The sequence below is a fragment of the Chiloscyllium plagiosum genome, chromosome 40, assembly GCF_004010195.1.
Source record: "Chiloscyllium plagiosum isolate BGI_BamShark_2017 chromosome 40, ASM401019v2, whole genome shotgun sequence".
Classification (NCBI taxonomy): Eukaryota; Metazoa; Chordata; class Chondrichthyes; order Orectolobiformes; family Hemiscylliidae; genus Chiloscyllium; species Chiloscyllium plagiosum.
This window is the reverse complement of record NC_057749.1, coordinates 67,579-81,502: the sequence shown is the minus strand read 5'-3', so window position 1 is coordinate 81,502 and position 13,924 is coordinate 67,579. Positions and strand designations below refer to the sequence as shown.

General features: G+C 42.7%; 1 protein-coding gene across 1 annotated transcript in view; it reads right to left on the bottom strand.

Moving 5' to 3' along the window:
• Positions 1 to 13,924, bottom strand: part of LOC122542642 (probable E3 ubiquitin-protein ligase HERC1) — a gene marked incomplete at its 5' end in the record, with an annotated part of 215,948 nt that overhangs the window by 134,509 nt on the left and 67,515 nt on the right. Inside the window, 3 exons of the mRNA XM_043680638.1 lie at positions 5,052 to 5,257; positions 5,729 to 5,942; positions 6,862 to 7,129. Of these exons, the coding sequence (XP_043536573.1) occupies positions 5,052 to 5,257; positions 5,729 to 5,942; positions 6,862 to 7,129 (688 nt within the window). The remainder of the gene's footprint in view (positions 1 to 5,051; positions 5,258 to 5,728; positions 5,943 to 6,861; positions 7,130 to 13,924) is intronic.

The window sequence follows — 13,924 nt, the reverse complement described above, 5'->3', positions numbered from 1 at the left end:
CGACACCGACCCTCCGAAGAGCAACCCACCCAGACCCATTCCCCTACATTTACCCCTTCACCTAACACTACGGGCAATTTAGCATGGCCAATTCACCTAACCTGCACATTTTTGGGCTGTGGGAGGAAACCGGAGCACCTGGAGGAAATCCACGCAGACACGGGGAGAATGTGCAAACTCCACACAGATAGTTGCCAGAGGTGGGAATTGAACCCGGGTCTCTGGCCGTGCTGCCCATAGTGTTTGAATAAACTATTTTGACTAATGTCGAGTAGTTTGACCAATCGAATTGCATCTGGAACACATCACCTCACATTTACCTTTAAAATAACAAAATGTTGGAGTCTAGGCTATCTCCTTTATATATTTTGAGGGGGTCTGGACTGTTCCATAACTGGGCCCCATTCTCTCCCTAATTGCTTTTTATTCCATAACATACTCAAAGAAACTCTATTTGCCAGAGCAATCTCATGTCTCCTTTTTGCCCTCCTAATTTCTCTCTTATGTGTACTCGTATTGCCCTTACACACCTGTAGGGAATCACTTAATTCCAGCTGTCTATACCTGACATATGCCTCCTCCTTTTTCTTGACCAGAGACTCAATTTCTCTAGTCATCCAGCATTCCTGACATCTACCAGTCTTGCCCTTCACACTAACAGGAATATATTATTTCTGGACTCTAGTTATCTCATTTTCAAAAGTCTAACACTTTCCAACCATCTCTTTACCTGCAAATAACTTTCCCCCAATCAACTTTTGAAAGTTCCTATCTAATACTGTCAAAATTGACCTTTCTCCAATTTAACTTCTGATCCATTTTATCCTTTTTCTATTTTAAAAGAAACAGAATTATGATCGCTTGCCTCAAAGTGCTCCCCCACTGACACCTCAGTCACTTCCCTGCCTTATTTCCCAATAAAAGTCACGTATTACTCCTTCTCTAGTAGGTACATCCACATATTGAATAAGAAAGCTTTCTTGAATATACTTAATTTCTTTCCCATCCAAGCCCTTAACACCATGGCAGTTTCAGTCTATGTTTGGAAAGTTAAAATCCCCAACCATAACCACCTTATTATTCTTACAGATATCGGAGATCTTCTGACATATCTGCTGCTCAATTTTTACTGATGATTAAGGGGCCTATAATATAATCCCAATAAGGTGACAATCCCTTTCCTATTTCTCAGTTCCACCCATATAACTTCACTGGATGATCTCCCAGGAGTGTCCTCCCTAAGTAGAGCCGTAATGTTAGGCCAAACTAAAAACGCAGTCCCTGTTCCTCCCTTGCCTTCCTTTCTATCCTTCCCATACCATCTGTCCCTCAGGACTACTCATTTCTGAGCCATGTTTCTGTAAATAGTTATGATATCCCAGTCCCATGTTCTCAACCATGTCCTAAATTCATATGCCTTACCTATTAGGCCTCTTGCATTGAAGTACAAGTAAATGCAGTTTCATTTATCAGTCTTGCCTCATTCTCTGCCAATCTCTTGTCTGCCAAGACCTTTTGACTTGCTCTCTTTACCTACAATACCTGCCTTAGCCTCTTCTCTTTTCTCACTATTGCTTTGGCTTCCACCAGACTCCTGACTAATTTCAAACCTCCAGAGTAACACTAGCAAATCTCCCTGCAAGGATATTGGTCTCCTTCCAATTCAAGTGAAATGTGTCCCTCGTATACAAGTAATTTCTACCCTTAAAGTGATCCCAGTTGTTCAAAAATGTGAATACTTGCCCCCTAATCAGCTCCTCAGCCACACATTCATCCATCCTATTCCTACTTTCACTAGCACATGACACTGGTGGTAGTCCAGAATTTACTACCTTGAGGACCTACTTTTTTAACTTCCTGCCTAATTTCCTACATTGTCTCTGCAGAACCTCATCCTTTTCCCCACCAATGTCACTGGTACCAACATGCACAATGTCCTCCTGCTGGTCACTCTCCCTTTTCAGAATATTCTGTACCCTCTCCAAAAATTCCTTCACCCTGGCAGCAGGGAGACACTGCACCATCCTGACGTCTTGTTCTCAGCCGCAGAAACATGTCTGTCTGTGCCCCAGACTAGTACAACCATTTGCTTGGAATCTGGCATACCCCTCATTATAATAGAACCAATCATGATACTAGAAACCTGGCTGTCAGTGGTCTACTTCACTGAGGTGTCATTCCCTGCTTCTACTGTACTCAAAACGGCATACCTGTTTGAAATGGGGACAGCTACAGGAGACTCCTGCACTACCTCTCCTAACATTCAGAGCAGTTAACCATCTATGTGTGGTGTCTCAACCTTCCTGAAACTGCCATCCATCACACCCCCTTGTTCTTGTAAATTCCTCATTATCTCCAACTTCTGTTCCAATTGATCCATGCTGTCCGATAGGATTTGCAAGCAAACACACTTCCCGTAGACAGTTTCCAGAAACATTCAAATTTTCCCTGATCTCCCATATGTGACAGGAAGTACATATCACCCCATTAAAAGTCATTTCTATTCCTTTACTAATCTAGAGCTAGAAATTACATAAAAATGTAATTCACCTTGCACAAAAATGCATCGTTATCACAGCTTTACTGTGACAAACACTGCTCTGAGATTGCTTAATACCAATCCTTAATATTAAGAGTCATTCAACAGACAAATCACAGTATAAACATAAAAGAAGGCTTCACCTTAATTTTTTTTGTAAATCCAAAATAGGAGTAAGATTTAGAGGTTTTATAAGTCTTAAAATCAAATACTTAGCCGATCATGCTCAAAACTCAAAGGTCACTCTCTTTTCCTGTAGTTTCATGCAGTGATATTTTTTTGAAATCACTGAAACCTCTGCACTTGTATCTGAAGCTGGATATTAGACCTCCCACATCAGTTACAAAACTGCACTGCTAGTTTGTTGTTTCAGTGAAACCCAGTACCAGAACCCTTGTGCAACCTCTCAGTCTGACAGCTGTGAAATTACACTTTTTAGCTGATTTATTAAAAACCAAACATGCCCCTCATGATTTTATTAACCCCTTATAAAAGCACAGCCCTCACCTTCCGACACTCCAGCCTATTCAGTCTCTCCCTTTAGTTCAAACCCTCCAACTGTGGCAACACTCCTGTCAATCTTTTCTTAATTCTTTCACGTTTCACAACATCCTTCCTGTAGGATGGAAACCATAACTGCACACAATATTCCAAAATTGGCCTAACCAACGTCCTGTATAGCAACATGACCTCCCAACATCCTATACTCAATGCTCTGACCAATAAAGGAAAGTATATCAAATGCTTTCTTCACTATCTTATCTACCTGCAACTCCATTTTCAAGAAACTATGAACCTGCACTCCAAGGTCTCTTTGTTCAGCATCACTCCCCAGGTCCTTACCATTCATTGTATGAATCCTGCTCTGATTTGCCTTTCCAAATGTAGCACCTCATATTTATCTAAATTAAACTCCATCTGCCACTCCTCAGCACACTGGCCCATTTGATCAAGATTCTGTTGTACTCTGTGGTAAATTACTTTGGCGACCACTACACCTCCAATTTTGGTATCATCTGCAAACTTACTAACTATACCTCCTGTGTTCACACCCAAATCATTTATACAAATGATGAAAAGTAGTGGACCCAACACCGATCCTTGTGGCACACCACTGGTCACAGGCTTCCAGTCTGAAAAACAACCCTCCACCACCACCCTCTGTCTTCCACATTCGAGCCAATTCTGTATCCAAATGGCTAGTTCTACCTGTATTCCACGTGATCTAACCTTCATAACCAGGCTCCCATGGGGAAATTTGTTGAACACCTTACTGAAGTCCACGTAGATTGCGTCCACTGCTCTGCCTTCATCAATGCTCTTTGTTACTTCTTCAAAAAACTCAGTCAAGTTAGTGAGATGTTGTTGCACTCACAAAGCCACAATGACTATTCCTAAAAAGTCCGTGCCTTTCCAAATACAAGTAAACCCTGTTCCTCAGGATTCCCACCACTGATGTCAGTCTCACCAGTCTATAGTTCCCTGGCTTTTCCTTACCACCTTCTTTAAATAGTGGCACCATGTTATCCAACCTCCAGTGTTCTGGTACCTCACCTGTTGCCATTGATGATAGAAATATCTCAGCAAGGGGCCCAGTAATCACTTCCCTAGCTTGCCACAGAGTCCTATGGTACACCATGTGTTTTAAGACAACCAGTACCACCACCTCTGTAATATGAACATTTTTCAAGCTGTCACCATCTGTTTCCTCACATTCTACACCTTCCACGTACTTCTCTCCCATCTTCTGCGGTTCCACACATAGGCTGCTTTCCTGATCTTTGTGGGTCCCTATTCTCTCCCTAGTTTCCCTTTTATACTGTATTGATAAATCCTTTTCGATTCTCCTTAATCCTATTTGCTAAAGCTATCTCATGTCCCCTTTTTGCCCTTCTGATTTCTCTCGTAAGTATACTCCTACTGCCTTTATACTCTCAGGATTCACTCGATGTCTGCTGTCTACACCTGACATACGCTTCCGTCTTTTTCTTGACCGAAACCTCAATTTCTCTAGTCATCCAGCATTCCCCATACCTATCAGCCTTGCCTTTCACCCTAACAGGAACATACTGTCTCTGGACTCATGTTATCTCATTTTTGAAGGCTTCCCATTTTCCAGCTGTCCCTTTACCTGCGAACATCCACCCCCAATCAACTTTTGAAAGTTATTGCCTAATACCATCAAAATTGGCCTTTCTCCAATTTAGAACTTGAACTTTTAGATGCTGTCTCTCCTTTACCATCACTATTTTAAAACTAATAGAATTATGGTGACTGGCCCCAAAGTGCTCCCCCAATGACCAAGATTTTTTCTGATGCTGTCCAAACCAAGACCACAACAATTCACTTCCAAGCAACTGATGATCTAAGTAAATCCATACAGTAAGGTATTGAACACCAAATATTTACAGCCTGAGATCTTCACCTCTGGCTTATTGTGAGCTAACACAGTTGCAATATTTTGCAAAATAATCCTCTCAGTTGAGACTTAGTGTGGAAGTGTGTTTCTTACCCTATTCTGGTGTGCTTCAAGCTTGGTGAATGGACATTTCCGTAGGTCCCCAGCCATATCAGCATAAGTCTGTGGTTTGCTTTGGTTATCACGATCATGTGCTGCAAGAGTCCGAACAAGCTGCTGAGCAGCCCATTGTCTGTGCTGGGAAGACAGCCTAGATGAGAGGCAGCAAGCTGCTAAGGCATTAGCCAGCTCCAGAGGGCCTACAGCAGAAGGATCATAGGAAGGATGGGCATACAAATGGGCAATAAAACCTGCTTAAACAAAACAGTGAGACAATCCCAAGTGAATGATGGCCAAGAAAATAAAGCAATGGTATTGTACTCACCTTTCTAAAAACTCAAAATTGATCAATTGTTACGTAATAAATTGTTACAAAAACCTTACTAAAATTAAGGTAAATTTTACCTCTAAATCTTCAAATTAGCAATAAAGAGCATATTACTTGTCAAATAATACAGATCAATCAGAAGTCAAGTTTTGACCCACTGTTTATTGTCTCAGTATTGTCTCAAATTGCATAATAGAAAAATACAACTTTGTAAAAGTCACTATGAAAGAAAATACCAAGCAAGTATTTTAGCCTAACGTCAATAACTTTATGTGGCTTCTCATCATAATGAGAAAGGTTCACATGGCAGTTTTCATGTAACAACTTGAAAGACAGCACATACCTCTTTTTTCCATCTCTGTCTTGTCATAATTTGGTCTCAGTTTGGCTCCCTTGTCAGCAAGTAATGCTACCAATGCTTGGGTTACGACAAAGTTTGGAGATGTCACAAGTTTATTTTCCTCAGCAATACCTCTAAGGAAACTGGGTAGAAATTTCCTCTGAATGGGATCATCTATAGTAGTGAGATTCATACCTGTGGCTGCTGAGATCAAGTTCTGAGGAGACAAGCAAAGATGGTATAATAATAGATAAGTCCCTTTCTTTTCCAGATGTTATGCCTATAGTATGTATACAGATTTTACTTGCTGAAAAATTAACCAAAAATAAGGCTCAATAAAAAAATACATTTTGTCAAAGTTTACACAATTAACCAAAAGTTAAGCTGAAGAGCAAGTTTGAAGCATTAATATAGTTATCCACATTTAAAGTACATCTAGTATTGTGAATTTTGTTTTAGCATGGCTTGCAACTGAGGCAATGTACCAGAATAACTTTCATTTAGCACAGTTACTGGCAAGAAGTGTCAGAGCTTGAGAGACCTGATTGATGTTGACAAAATCATGAGAGGTATGGACAGGGTGGATAGCAAGAAGCCTTTTCCCCCAGAGTGGGGGACTTAATTACTAGGCGTCACGAGTTCAACGTGAGAGGGGAGAAGTTTAAGGGAAATATGCACGGAAAGTTCTTTATGCAGAGGGTGGTGGGTGCCTGGAACGCCTTGCCAGCGAAGATGTAGAGGATGGGCATACAAATGTGCATGATAGCATCACTTACGATGTATCTAAACAAATACATGAATAGGCAGGGAGCAGATGGATACAGATCTGTGAAGAATAGGCGACAGGTTTAGATAGAGGATCTGAGTCAGCGCAGGTTTGGAGGGCTGAAGGCCGTATTCCTGAGCTGTAATTTTCTTTGTTCTTTGTTCTTTTCTGACTGTAATTGCACAGGCTGCCTGTTTTTCTGTTAAACATTCCCTCCTGCATCACGTACTGACTCTGCCAACCCACTCATGCCTCCTCCTGCTTGCTGCCTTCACCTTCCATCACTCTCATGCTCCACTCAAATTGTAATATCTTGAAATTCTTTCCTCAGGATATCACAACATTAGTTATATAGTTTGCAGACGTTTACCTGTGTACACAGCTGAACAAGTAACTTCGCGGCACTTGGATTATTAGAAGCTAAACAGCCCACTGCTGTGCTTAGGTAGGCTAGGCAGGAAATCGGTTTATTAACTTTGTTATGAACTCCACGAGGACGATCTGAAGTGCTGATGACACCCGGACTTGGAGAAAGACCTGCTCTACTGGCTGCCGCCAGGCACATCAACCGAACCAATGTCTTGATATCAGTCAATCCCAGAGACTCCAGACCTGCTGCCAGACTGCAACTAGAACCACTAGAAGCAACAAAAGGTTTGGAATGAGATAGCATAACATTTCTTGAGACACCAAAGAAAATTCTCAAAACCTATCACAGTATTCCATAAATGATATAATATATAACTCAACATTTCTCATCAGGAAAATAATTGTTCCTGATTAAAAGATGATTACGTGAATAAAGTGACTTAAGTGCTAGGTTTTACGATAAAGCAAGATGCTTCTTGGCAGATGTAGTTCTAAGCAACATAAAAGAGAAAAGTGGAACACATGAATTCTGTTTGGTAAGAATTTATTCCTGGTTTTTACAACTGAAGGATAATGCAAATTCTATTATCACCTTTTGGATAAAGGTGAAGCACACACCGTCACAGTTTTCTATTACATAAATGTGAATCGTTAAAGAAAACACAGGTGTCATTTTAAAAGCAATTTGGACACACTGCAAATAAAAACGAAATGATTTCTGTTGCAGTACAACAATATTCTGTAAAAGACATATAATTGTTTTGTAAAGAACCGTAAAATAAAATTCAGTCTCAAAATAATAATGCAATTCTATCACATGCTACAGTAAGCAGGAATAAAAACTGAGGATGGCAGACAGACTTCATGAAAGAACATTCTGGGACAAGGCGGCTCAGTAACCACAACTGAACAGCGTATCACGGGCGAATCCGGTGTTAAGGGACGGTAAAAACTGCATTGTAAATTAAGTAACCAGTTAATTAGAAATTACCAACAACTAGTTTGAGGGGCTGCGTGATGGAAGTGCCGTTGGTGTAAGTGTGGCCTTAGGCGAGATTCTTTTATCTTTCTAAATGTAAAGGGTCAGAGATGGCTGTAAGGGCAGTGGTGTGCTCCTCCTGCCAGATGTGGAAGATCGGGGAGCAGTCTAGTGTCCCTGATGACAATGTCTGCAGGAAGTGTGACTGGCCGCAGCTCCTCACAGACTGTGTAGTTTGGCTGTAGCTGCACTTAGACACACTAAAGAACATAAAGGGGGCAGAGAGTGTGATAGACATGAATTACGGGGATATGGTGACACCACAGGTTCAGTCAGGAGATGGGTGACTGCCAGGAGAGGCAGGCAGGTAGTACAGGAGTCTCCTGTGGCTATTGCCCTGTCCAGCAGGTGTACCATTCTCGATACTGTTGGTGGGAGGAAGCCTCTCAGGGGAGTATAGCTGTGTCAGCTAGGCTTGTGGCACCACAACTGGCTCTGTTGTAGAGCAGAGTCAGGTGAAGTCCAAGCAAGTGACAATGGTAGAAGACTTGCTAATTAAGGACACAGACAGGTGTTTATGTGGTTGCATTCAAGACTCTAAGATTGTCTCCCTGGTACCAGGTCCAAAGATGTCTCTGAGCGGTGGCATGAAATTTATAAGGGAGCTGCCAGATGTCATTGTCCACATTCATAACCAAGAACATAAGTAAAAAGAAGATGAAGTCATGCTGAGTGAGTAGAAGGAGTTAGGAAAAACGTTGAAGAGGTTACTACCAGTGCCATGTATTGTGAGGCAAGGAATAGTAAGATAGGACAGATGAATGAGTGGCTAAGGGCCCAGTGCAGAGGCGAGTTTCAGGTTCTTGGATCATTGGAACCTCTTCTGGGGTAGGGGTGACCTGTACATGAGAGAATGGGAACCAATATCCTCATAGGGAGGTACACTAGTGCTACTCGGGACAGTTTAAAGGGGCTGAGAAGCACAGCAGTAAGTGGAAGAATGAGGGGAAGATAGATGTTAGGACCGTAAGTCAGAAATGAAGGACATTCAGAGCCAGGTAAATGAGCAAGATGGGACTAATGGGCTGAAGTGTGTTTATTTCAATGCAAAGAGTATTATAGCAGATGAGCTTAGAGCTGCAATCAGGACATGGGACTATGATCTAGTGGTCATTACAGAGGCTTGGCTGAGGGAGGGACAGAACTGGCTGCTCAATGTTCCAGGGTTTTGTTGTTTTCGATGACAGAAAGGGAGATAAAAGAGGTGAAGGAGTTGCTTGACTAATCAGGGAGAATGTCACATGTGCACTCAGGGATGATATACTGGAGGCCTTACCCATTGAAGGGATATGGGCACAGCTCAAAAATAAGGTGGAGGCAACACTCTGATAGGATTATACTATAAGCCTCACAAGAGCCACCGAGGCATTCAAGAACAGAAATGTAGGCAGATTATGGAAAGATGCAACAACAACAGGGTTGTCATAGTGGATGTCTTTAACTTCCCCAATATTGACTGGGACTCCCTTACAGCAAGATGCTTCTTAGATGGGGCATCTAAGAAAGTTTCTTGAAATACCATGTGGGTTGTCCAACTGGAGGAGGTCAGGCAGCATCCAAGGAGCAGGAGAATCAACGTTTCGGGCATAAGCCCTTCTTCAGGAATTCGATTCTCCTGCTCCTTGGATGCTGCCTGACCTGCTGCGCTTTTCCAGCAACACATTTTTCAGCTCTGATCTCCAGCATCTGCAGTCCTCACTTTCTCCCAACTGGAGGAGGGGCCATATTGGGGCTTGTATTGGCTAATGGGCCCAGCCACGTGGCTGACCTTTCAGTGGGACAGCATTTTGGCAACTGCGATCCCAACTCCTGATAACTATGGATAAGGGATAAGTCAGGACCTTACAGGAAGGCACAAAATTGGAGGGGGGCAAATTATGTCTGTATTAGGCAGGAACTAGGGATGTTAATTGGGAGAAGCTGTTACCAGGCAAGTACACACCTGACATGTGGCTGTTGCTTAAGGACCTACTGATCAGCATTCAGGACCTACATGTTCCAGTGAGGATGAAGAACAAAGGGTGGCAAGGTAAGGGAGCCCTGTGTAACAAGAGAGGTTGTGAATGTAGTCAAAAGAGAAAGAAGCAGCATATGTAAGGTTTAGGAAGCTAAAACCAGACAGGGCCCATGAGGAATATAAAGAAAAGCAGGAAAAATACTCAAGCAGGAAATTAGGAGAACACAAAGGGGCCATTAAATGACCTTGACATGTAGAGTTAAAGAGAATCCAAAGGTATTCTATACATACATTAAAAATAAGAGAACTAAGGAGAACTAACTAGGCCATTCAAGGATAAAGGAGGAAACCTATGCTTAGAGGTAGAGGATGTGGGCAGGGTCTGAAATGAATATTTTGCATTGGTATTCACCCAACAGAAGGATACAGAGCAGAATGAGATTAATGTTGAGGCATGCTAATCTGCTACAGCATTTGAGATCAAGGAAGAAGTGGTGCTTCTCTTGAAGAGTTAGGTAAACCCCTGAAGCCCGGTGGAGACCACCCCAGGTTATTGAGAGAGGCAAGAGAGGTGATTGCTCGGGTCTTGACCAGGGTCTTGGTATGCTCGCTAGCCCCTGGAAAGGTCCCAGAGAACTGGCAAGTATCTAACATTGTTCCTCTGTTCAAGAAATGAAATAGGGATAATCCAGGAAACTACAGACCAGTGAGTCTCACATAAGCAGTTGGGGAGCTGTTGGAGAGAAACATTAGGGATAGGATGTACACATATTTGGAAGAGCATGACCTAACTAGGGACAGCCAGCATAGCATTGTGCAAGGCAGGTCATGGCTTACTAACTTGGTTGAATTTTTCAAGGAGGTAACAGAGGTGATCAATGAGGGCAGAGCAGTGGATGTTTTTATATTACATTCCCAACAGTATGCAAACAGGCCCTTCAGCCCAGAAAGTCCACACTGACCCACTGAAGAGTAGCCCATCAAGACCCCTACCCTATATTTACCCCGACTAATGCACTATGGTCAATTTAGCATGGCCAATTCACCTGGCCTGCCCATTTTTGGATTGTGGGAAGAAACCAGAGCACCCGGAGAACACCCACACAGACACGGGGAGAATGTGCAAACTCACACAGACAATTGCCTGAGGCAGGAATCGAACCTGGGTCCCTGGCACTGTGAGGCAGCAGTGCTAACCACTGAGCCACCGTGACGTCCCTGTCTAAATAAATTTTAGTAAGGCTTTCGACAAAGGTCCCTCATGGTAGGCTCATCCAGAAGATTAAAATGCATGGGATCCGTGGTGACTTGCCTGTGTGGTTTCAGAATTGACTTGCCCATAGAAGGCAGAGGGTAGTAGTGGAAATGTGTTTTACTGGCTGGAGGTCTGTGATGAGAAGGTGTTCCTCAGGGATTCATAGTTGGATTTCTGCTGTTTGTGGTATGTATAAATGACTTTGGATGAGTGGACGGGTGGGTTAGAACAAAGAAAATTACAGCACAGGAACAGGCCCTTCAGACCTCCAAGCCTGTGCCAATCCAGATCTCTATCTAAACCTGTCACCTATTTTCTAATGATCTGTATTCCTCTGCTCCTGGCCCATTCATGTATCTGTCCAGATACATCTTAACTTAACTATCATGCCCGCCTCTACCACCACCGGGAGCAAAGCGTTCCTGGCACCCACCACCGTCTATGTAAAGAACTTTCCATGAATGCCTCTCTTAAACATTTTGCCTCTTACCTTGAACTCGTGACCCCTACTAAGTGAGTCCCCACTCTGGGGAAAAAAAAAACTTCTTGCCATCCAACCTGTCTATACTTGTCATGATTTTGTTGACCTCAAGAAAGGTCTCTCCTCAACCTTCCCCTTTCTGATGAAAATAATCTTAACCTACTCAACCTCACTTCATAGCTTGGAGATGCCAGTGTTGGACTGGGGTGTACAAAGTTAAAAATCACAGAACACCAGGTTATAGTCCAACAGGTTTATTTGGAAACACTACCTTTCGGAGCGCTGTTCCTTCATCAGGTGGTTGTGGAGGTTAAGAACATGCTAACAGAATTATAACCAAAGAAGCCCATTGTCATGAAGATGTGATACAGTAAAAAATCTTTGATTAAAACTTTCATCTTTTATAATGGGATACGCTGGTTTCTGTTCTTTGATATGTAAATCCGTCATAGTTAGCGCCCTCCATACCAGGCAATATCCTGGTGAACCTCCTCTGCACCCTCTCCAAAGCATCCATGTCCTTCTGGTAATGTGGGGACCAGAACTGTATGAACTTTTCCAAATGTGGCCAAACTAAAGTCCTATATAACTGTAACATAACCTGCTAACTGTTGTACTCAAAAGCCCGTCCGATGAAGGAAGGCATGTCGTATGCCTTCTTGACCACACTATCGACCTGTGTTGTCACCTTCAGGGTGCAATGGACCTGAACACCCAGATCTCTCTGTATGACCATTTTCCCCAGGGCTTTTCCATTTACCATATAGTTAGCACTTGAATTGGATCTTCCAAAATGCATCACCTAGCATTTACCCTAATTGAACTCCATCTGCCATTTCTCTGCCCAACTCTCCAAACTATCTACATTCTGCTGCATTCTCTGAGAGTTCCCTTCACTATCTGCTGCTTCACCAATCTTAGTGTCAATTGCAAAATTGCTCATCAGAGCACCTGTACCTTCCTCCACATCATTTAGGAAGTTGGCAAACAACACAAAGATGAGTGGAGCTGTGGATCATGTAGAAGGATGTCAAAGGATATAGCAAGATAGAAATCAGTTGCAGAAATGGAAGAAGAAATGGCAGATGGAGTTTAATCGTGGTAGGCAAGAGGTGCTGCACTTTCAGAGATCAAATATCAAGGCAAAGTATATAGTTAACTGATGGACCCTGAACAGCTTTGATGTACAGAGGGATCTTGGGATTCAAGTCCATAGCTCCCTGAAAGTGGCCAGGCAAGGAAATAAGGTGGTAAAAAAGGCACATGGCATGCTTGCCTTTTCGGTTGGGATGTCATGTTGCAGCTTTATAAGACTTTGGTTAGGCCGCACTTAAGAGTACTGTATTCAATTCTGATCAGCACATTAAACGAAGGATATGGAAACTACAGAGAGGGTGCCTGGATTAGAGGGTGTGAGGTACAAGGAGAGGCTTGAAAAATTTAGTTTGTTTTCTCTTGAGTAGCAGAGGCTGAGGGGAGACTTCATAGAAGTCTATAAAATTGAGATGAGTAGATAGGGCATATGGTCAGAATCCTTTTCCCTGGAGTTGAAATGTCTAATACTAGGAGGCATACATTTAAGGTGAGAGGCATTAAGTTCAAAGGTGATTGTGAGCAGTAAGTTTTTTTTTAAACACAGAGTGTTGGGAATCTGGAACGTGTAGCCGGAGTGATGGAGGAGGCAGTTATGATAAGAGTGTTGAAGAGACTTTTAGACAAGCACATAAACAGGCAAGGAATGGAGGGATATGGACTAAGGATAGTCAAAAAGGATTATGTTAACTTGGCGTCATGCTTGGCACAACATCGTGGACAGAAAGGCCTGTTCCTGTGCTGTACTGTTCAATGTAACTCTAACCAGTGTTTAATCCACTTTATCTATGACAAGATGACCGCCTGGAATATCTTTTAACTGCGTAGCATATCTTAAATTAAACAGCCAGACTACTGCGACCCCTAGGATTCATAACGGCACACAAACCAACAGCCACGCTCAGACAACAACTCACCAGAACGAAGGACCCGATACCCAATATGAGCAAAACTAATGTAGTGTACAAAATACCATGCAAGGACTGCACAAAACACTATATAGGACAAACAGGAAGACAGCTAACAATCCGCATACATGAACACCAACTAGCCACGAAACGACACGACCAGCTATACTTAGTAGCCACACACGCAGACAACAAGCAACATGAATTCAACTGGGACAACACTACTATCATAGGGCAAGCCAGACAAAGAACAGCCAGGGAATTCCTAGAGGCATGGCATTCATCCACAAACTCCATCAACAAACACATCGACCTGGACCCAATAAACCAAC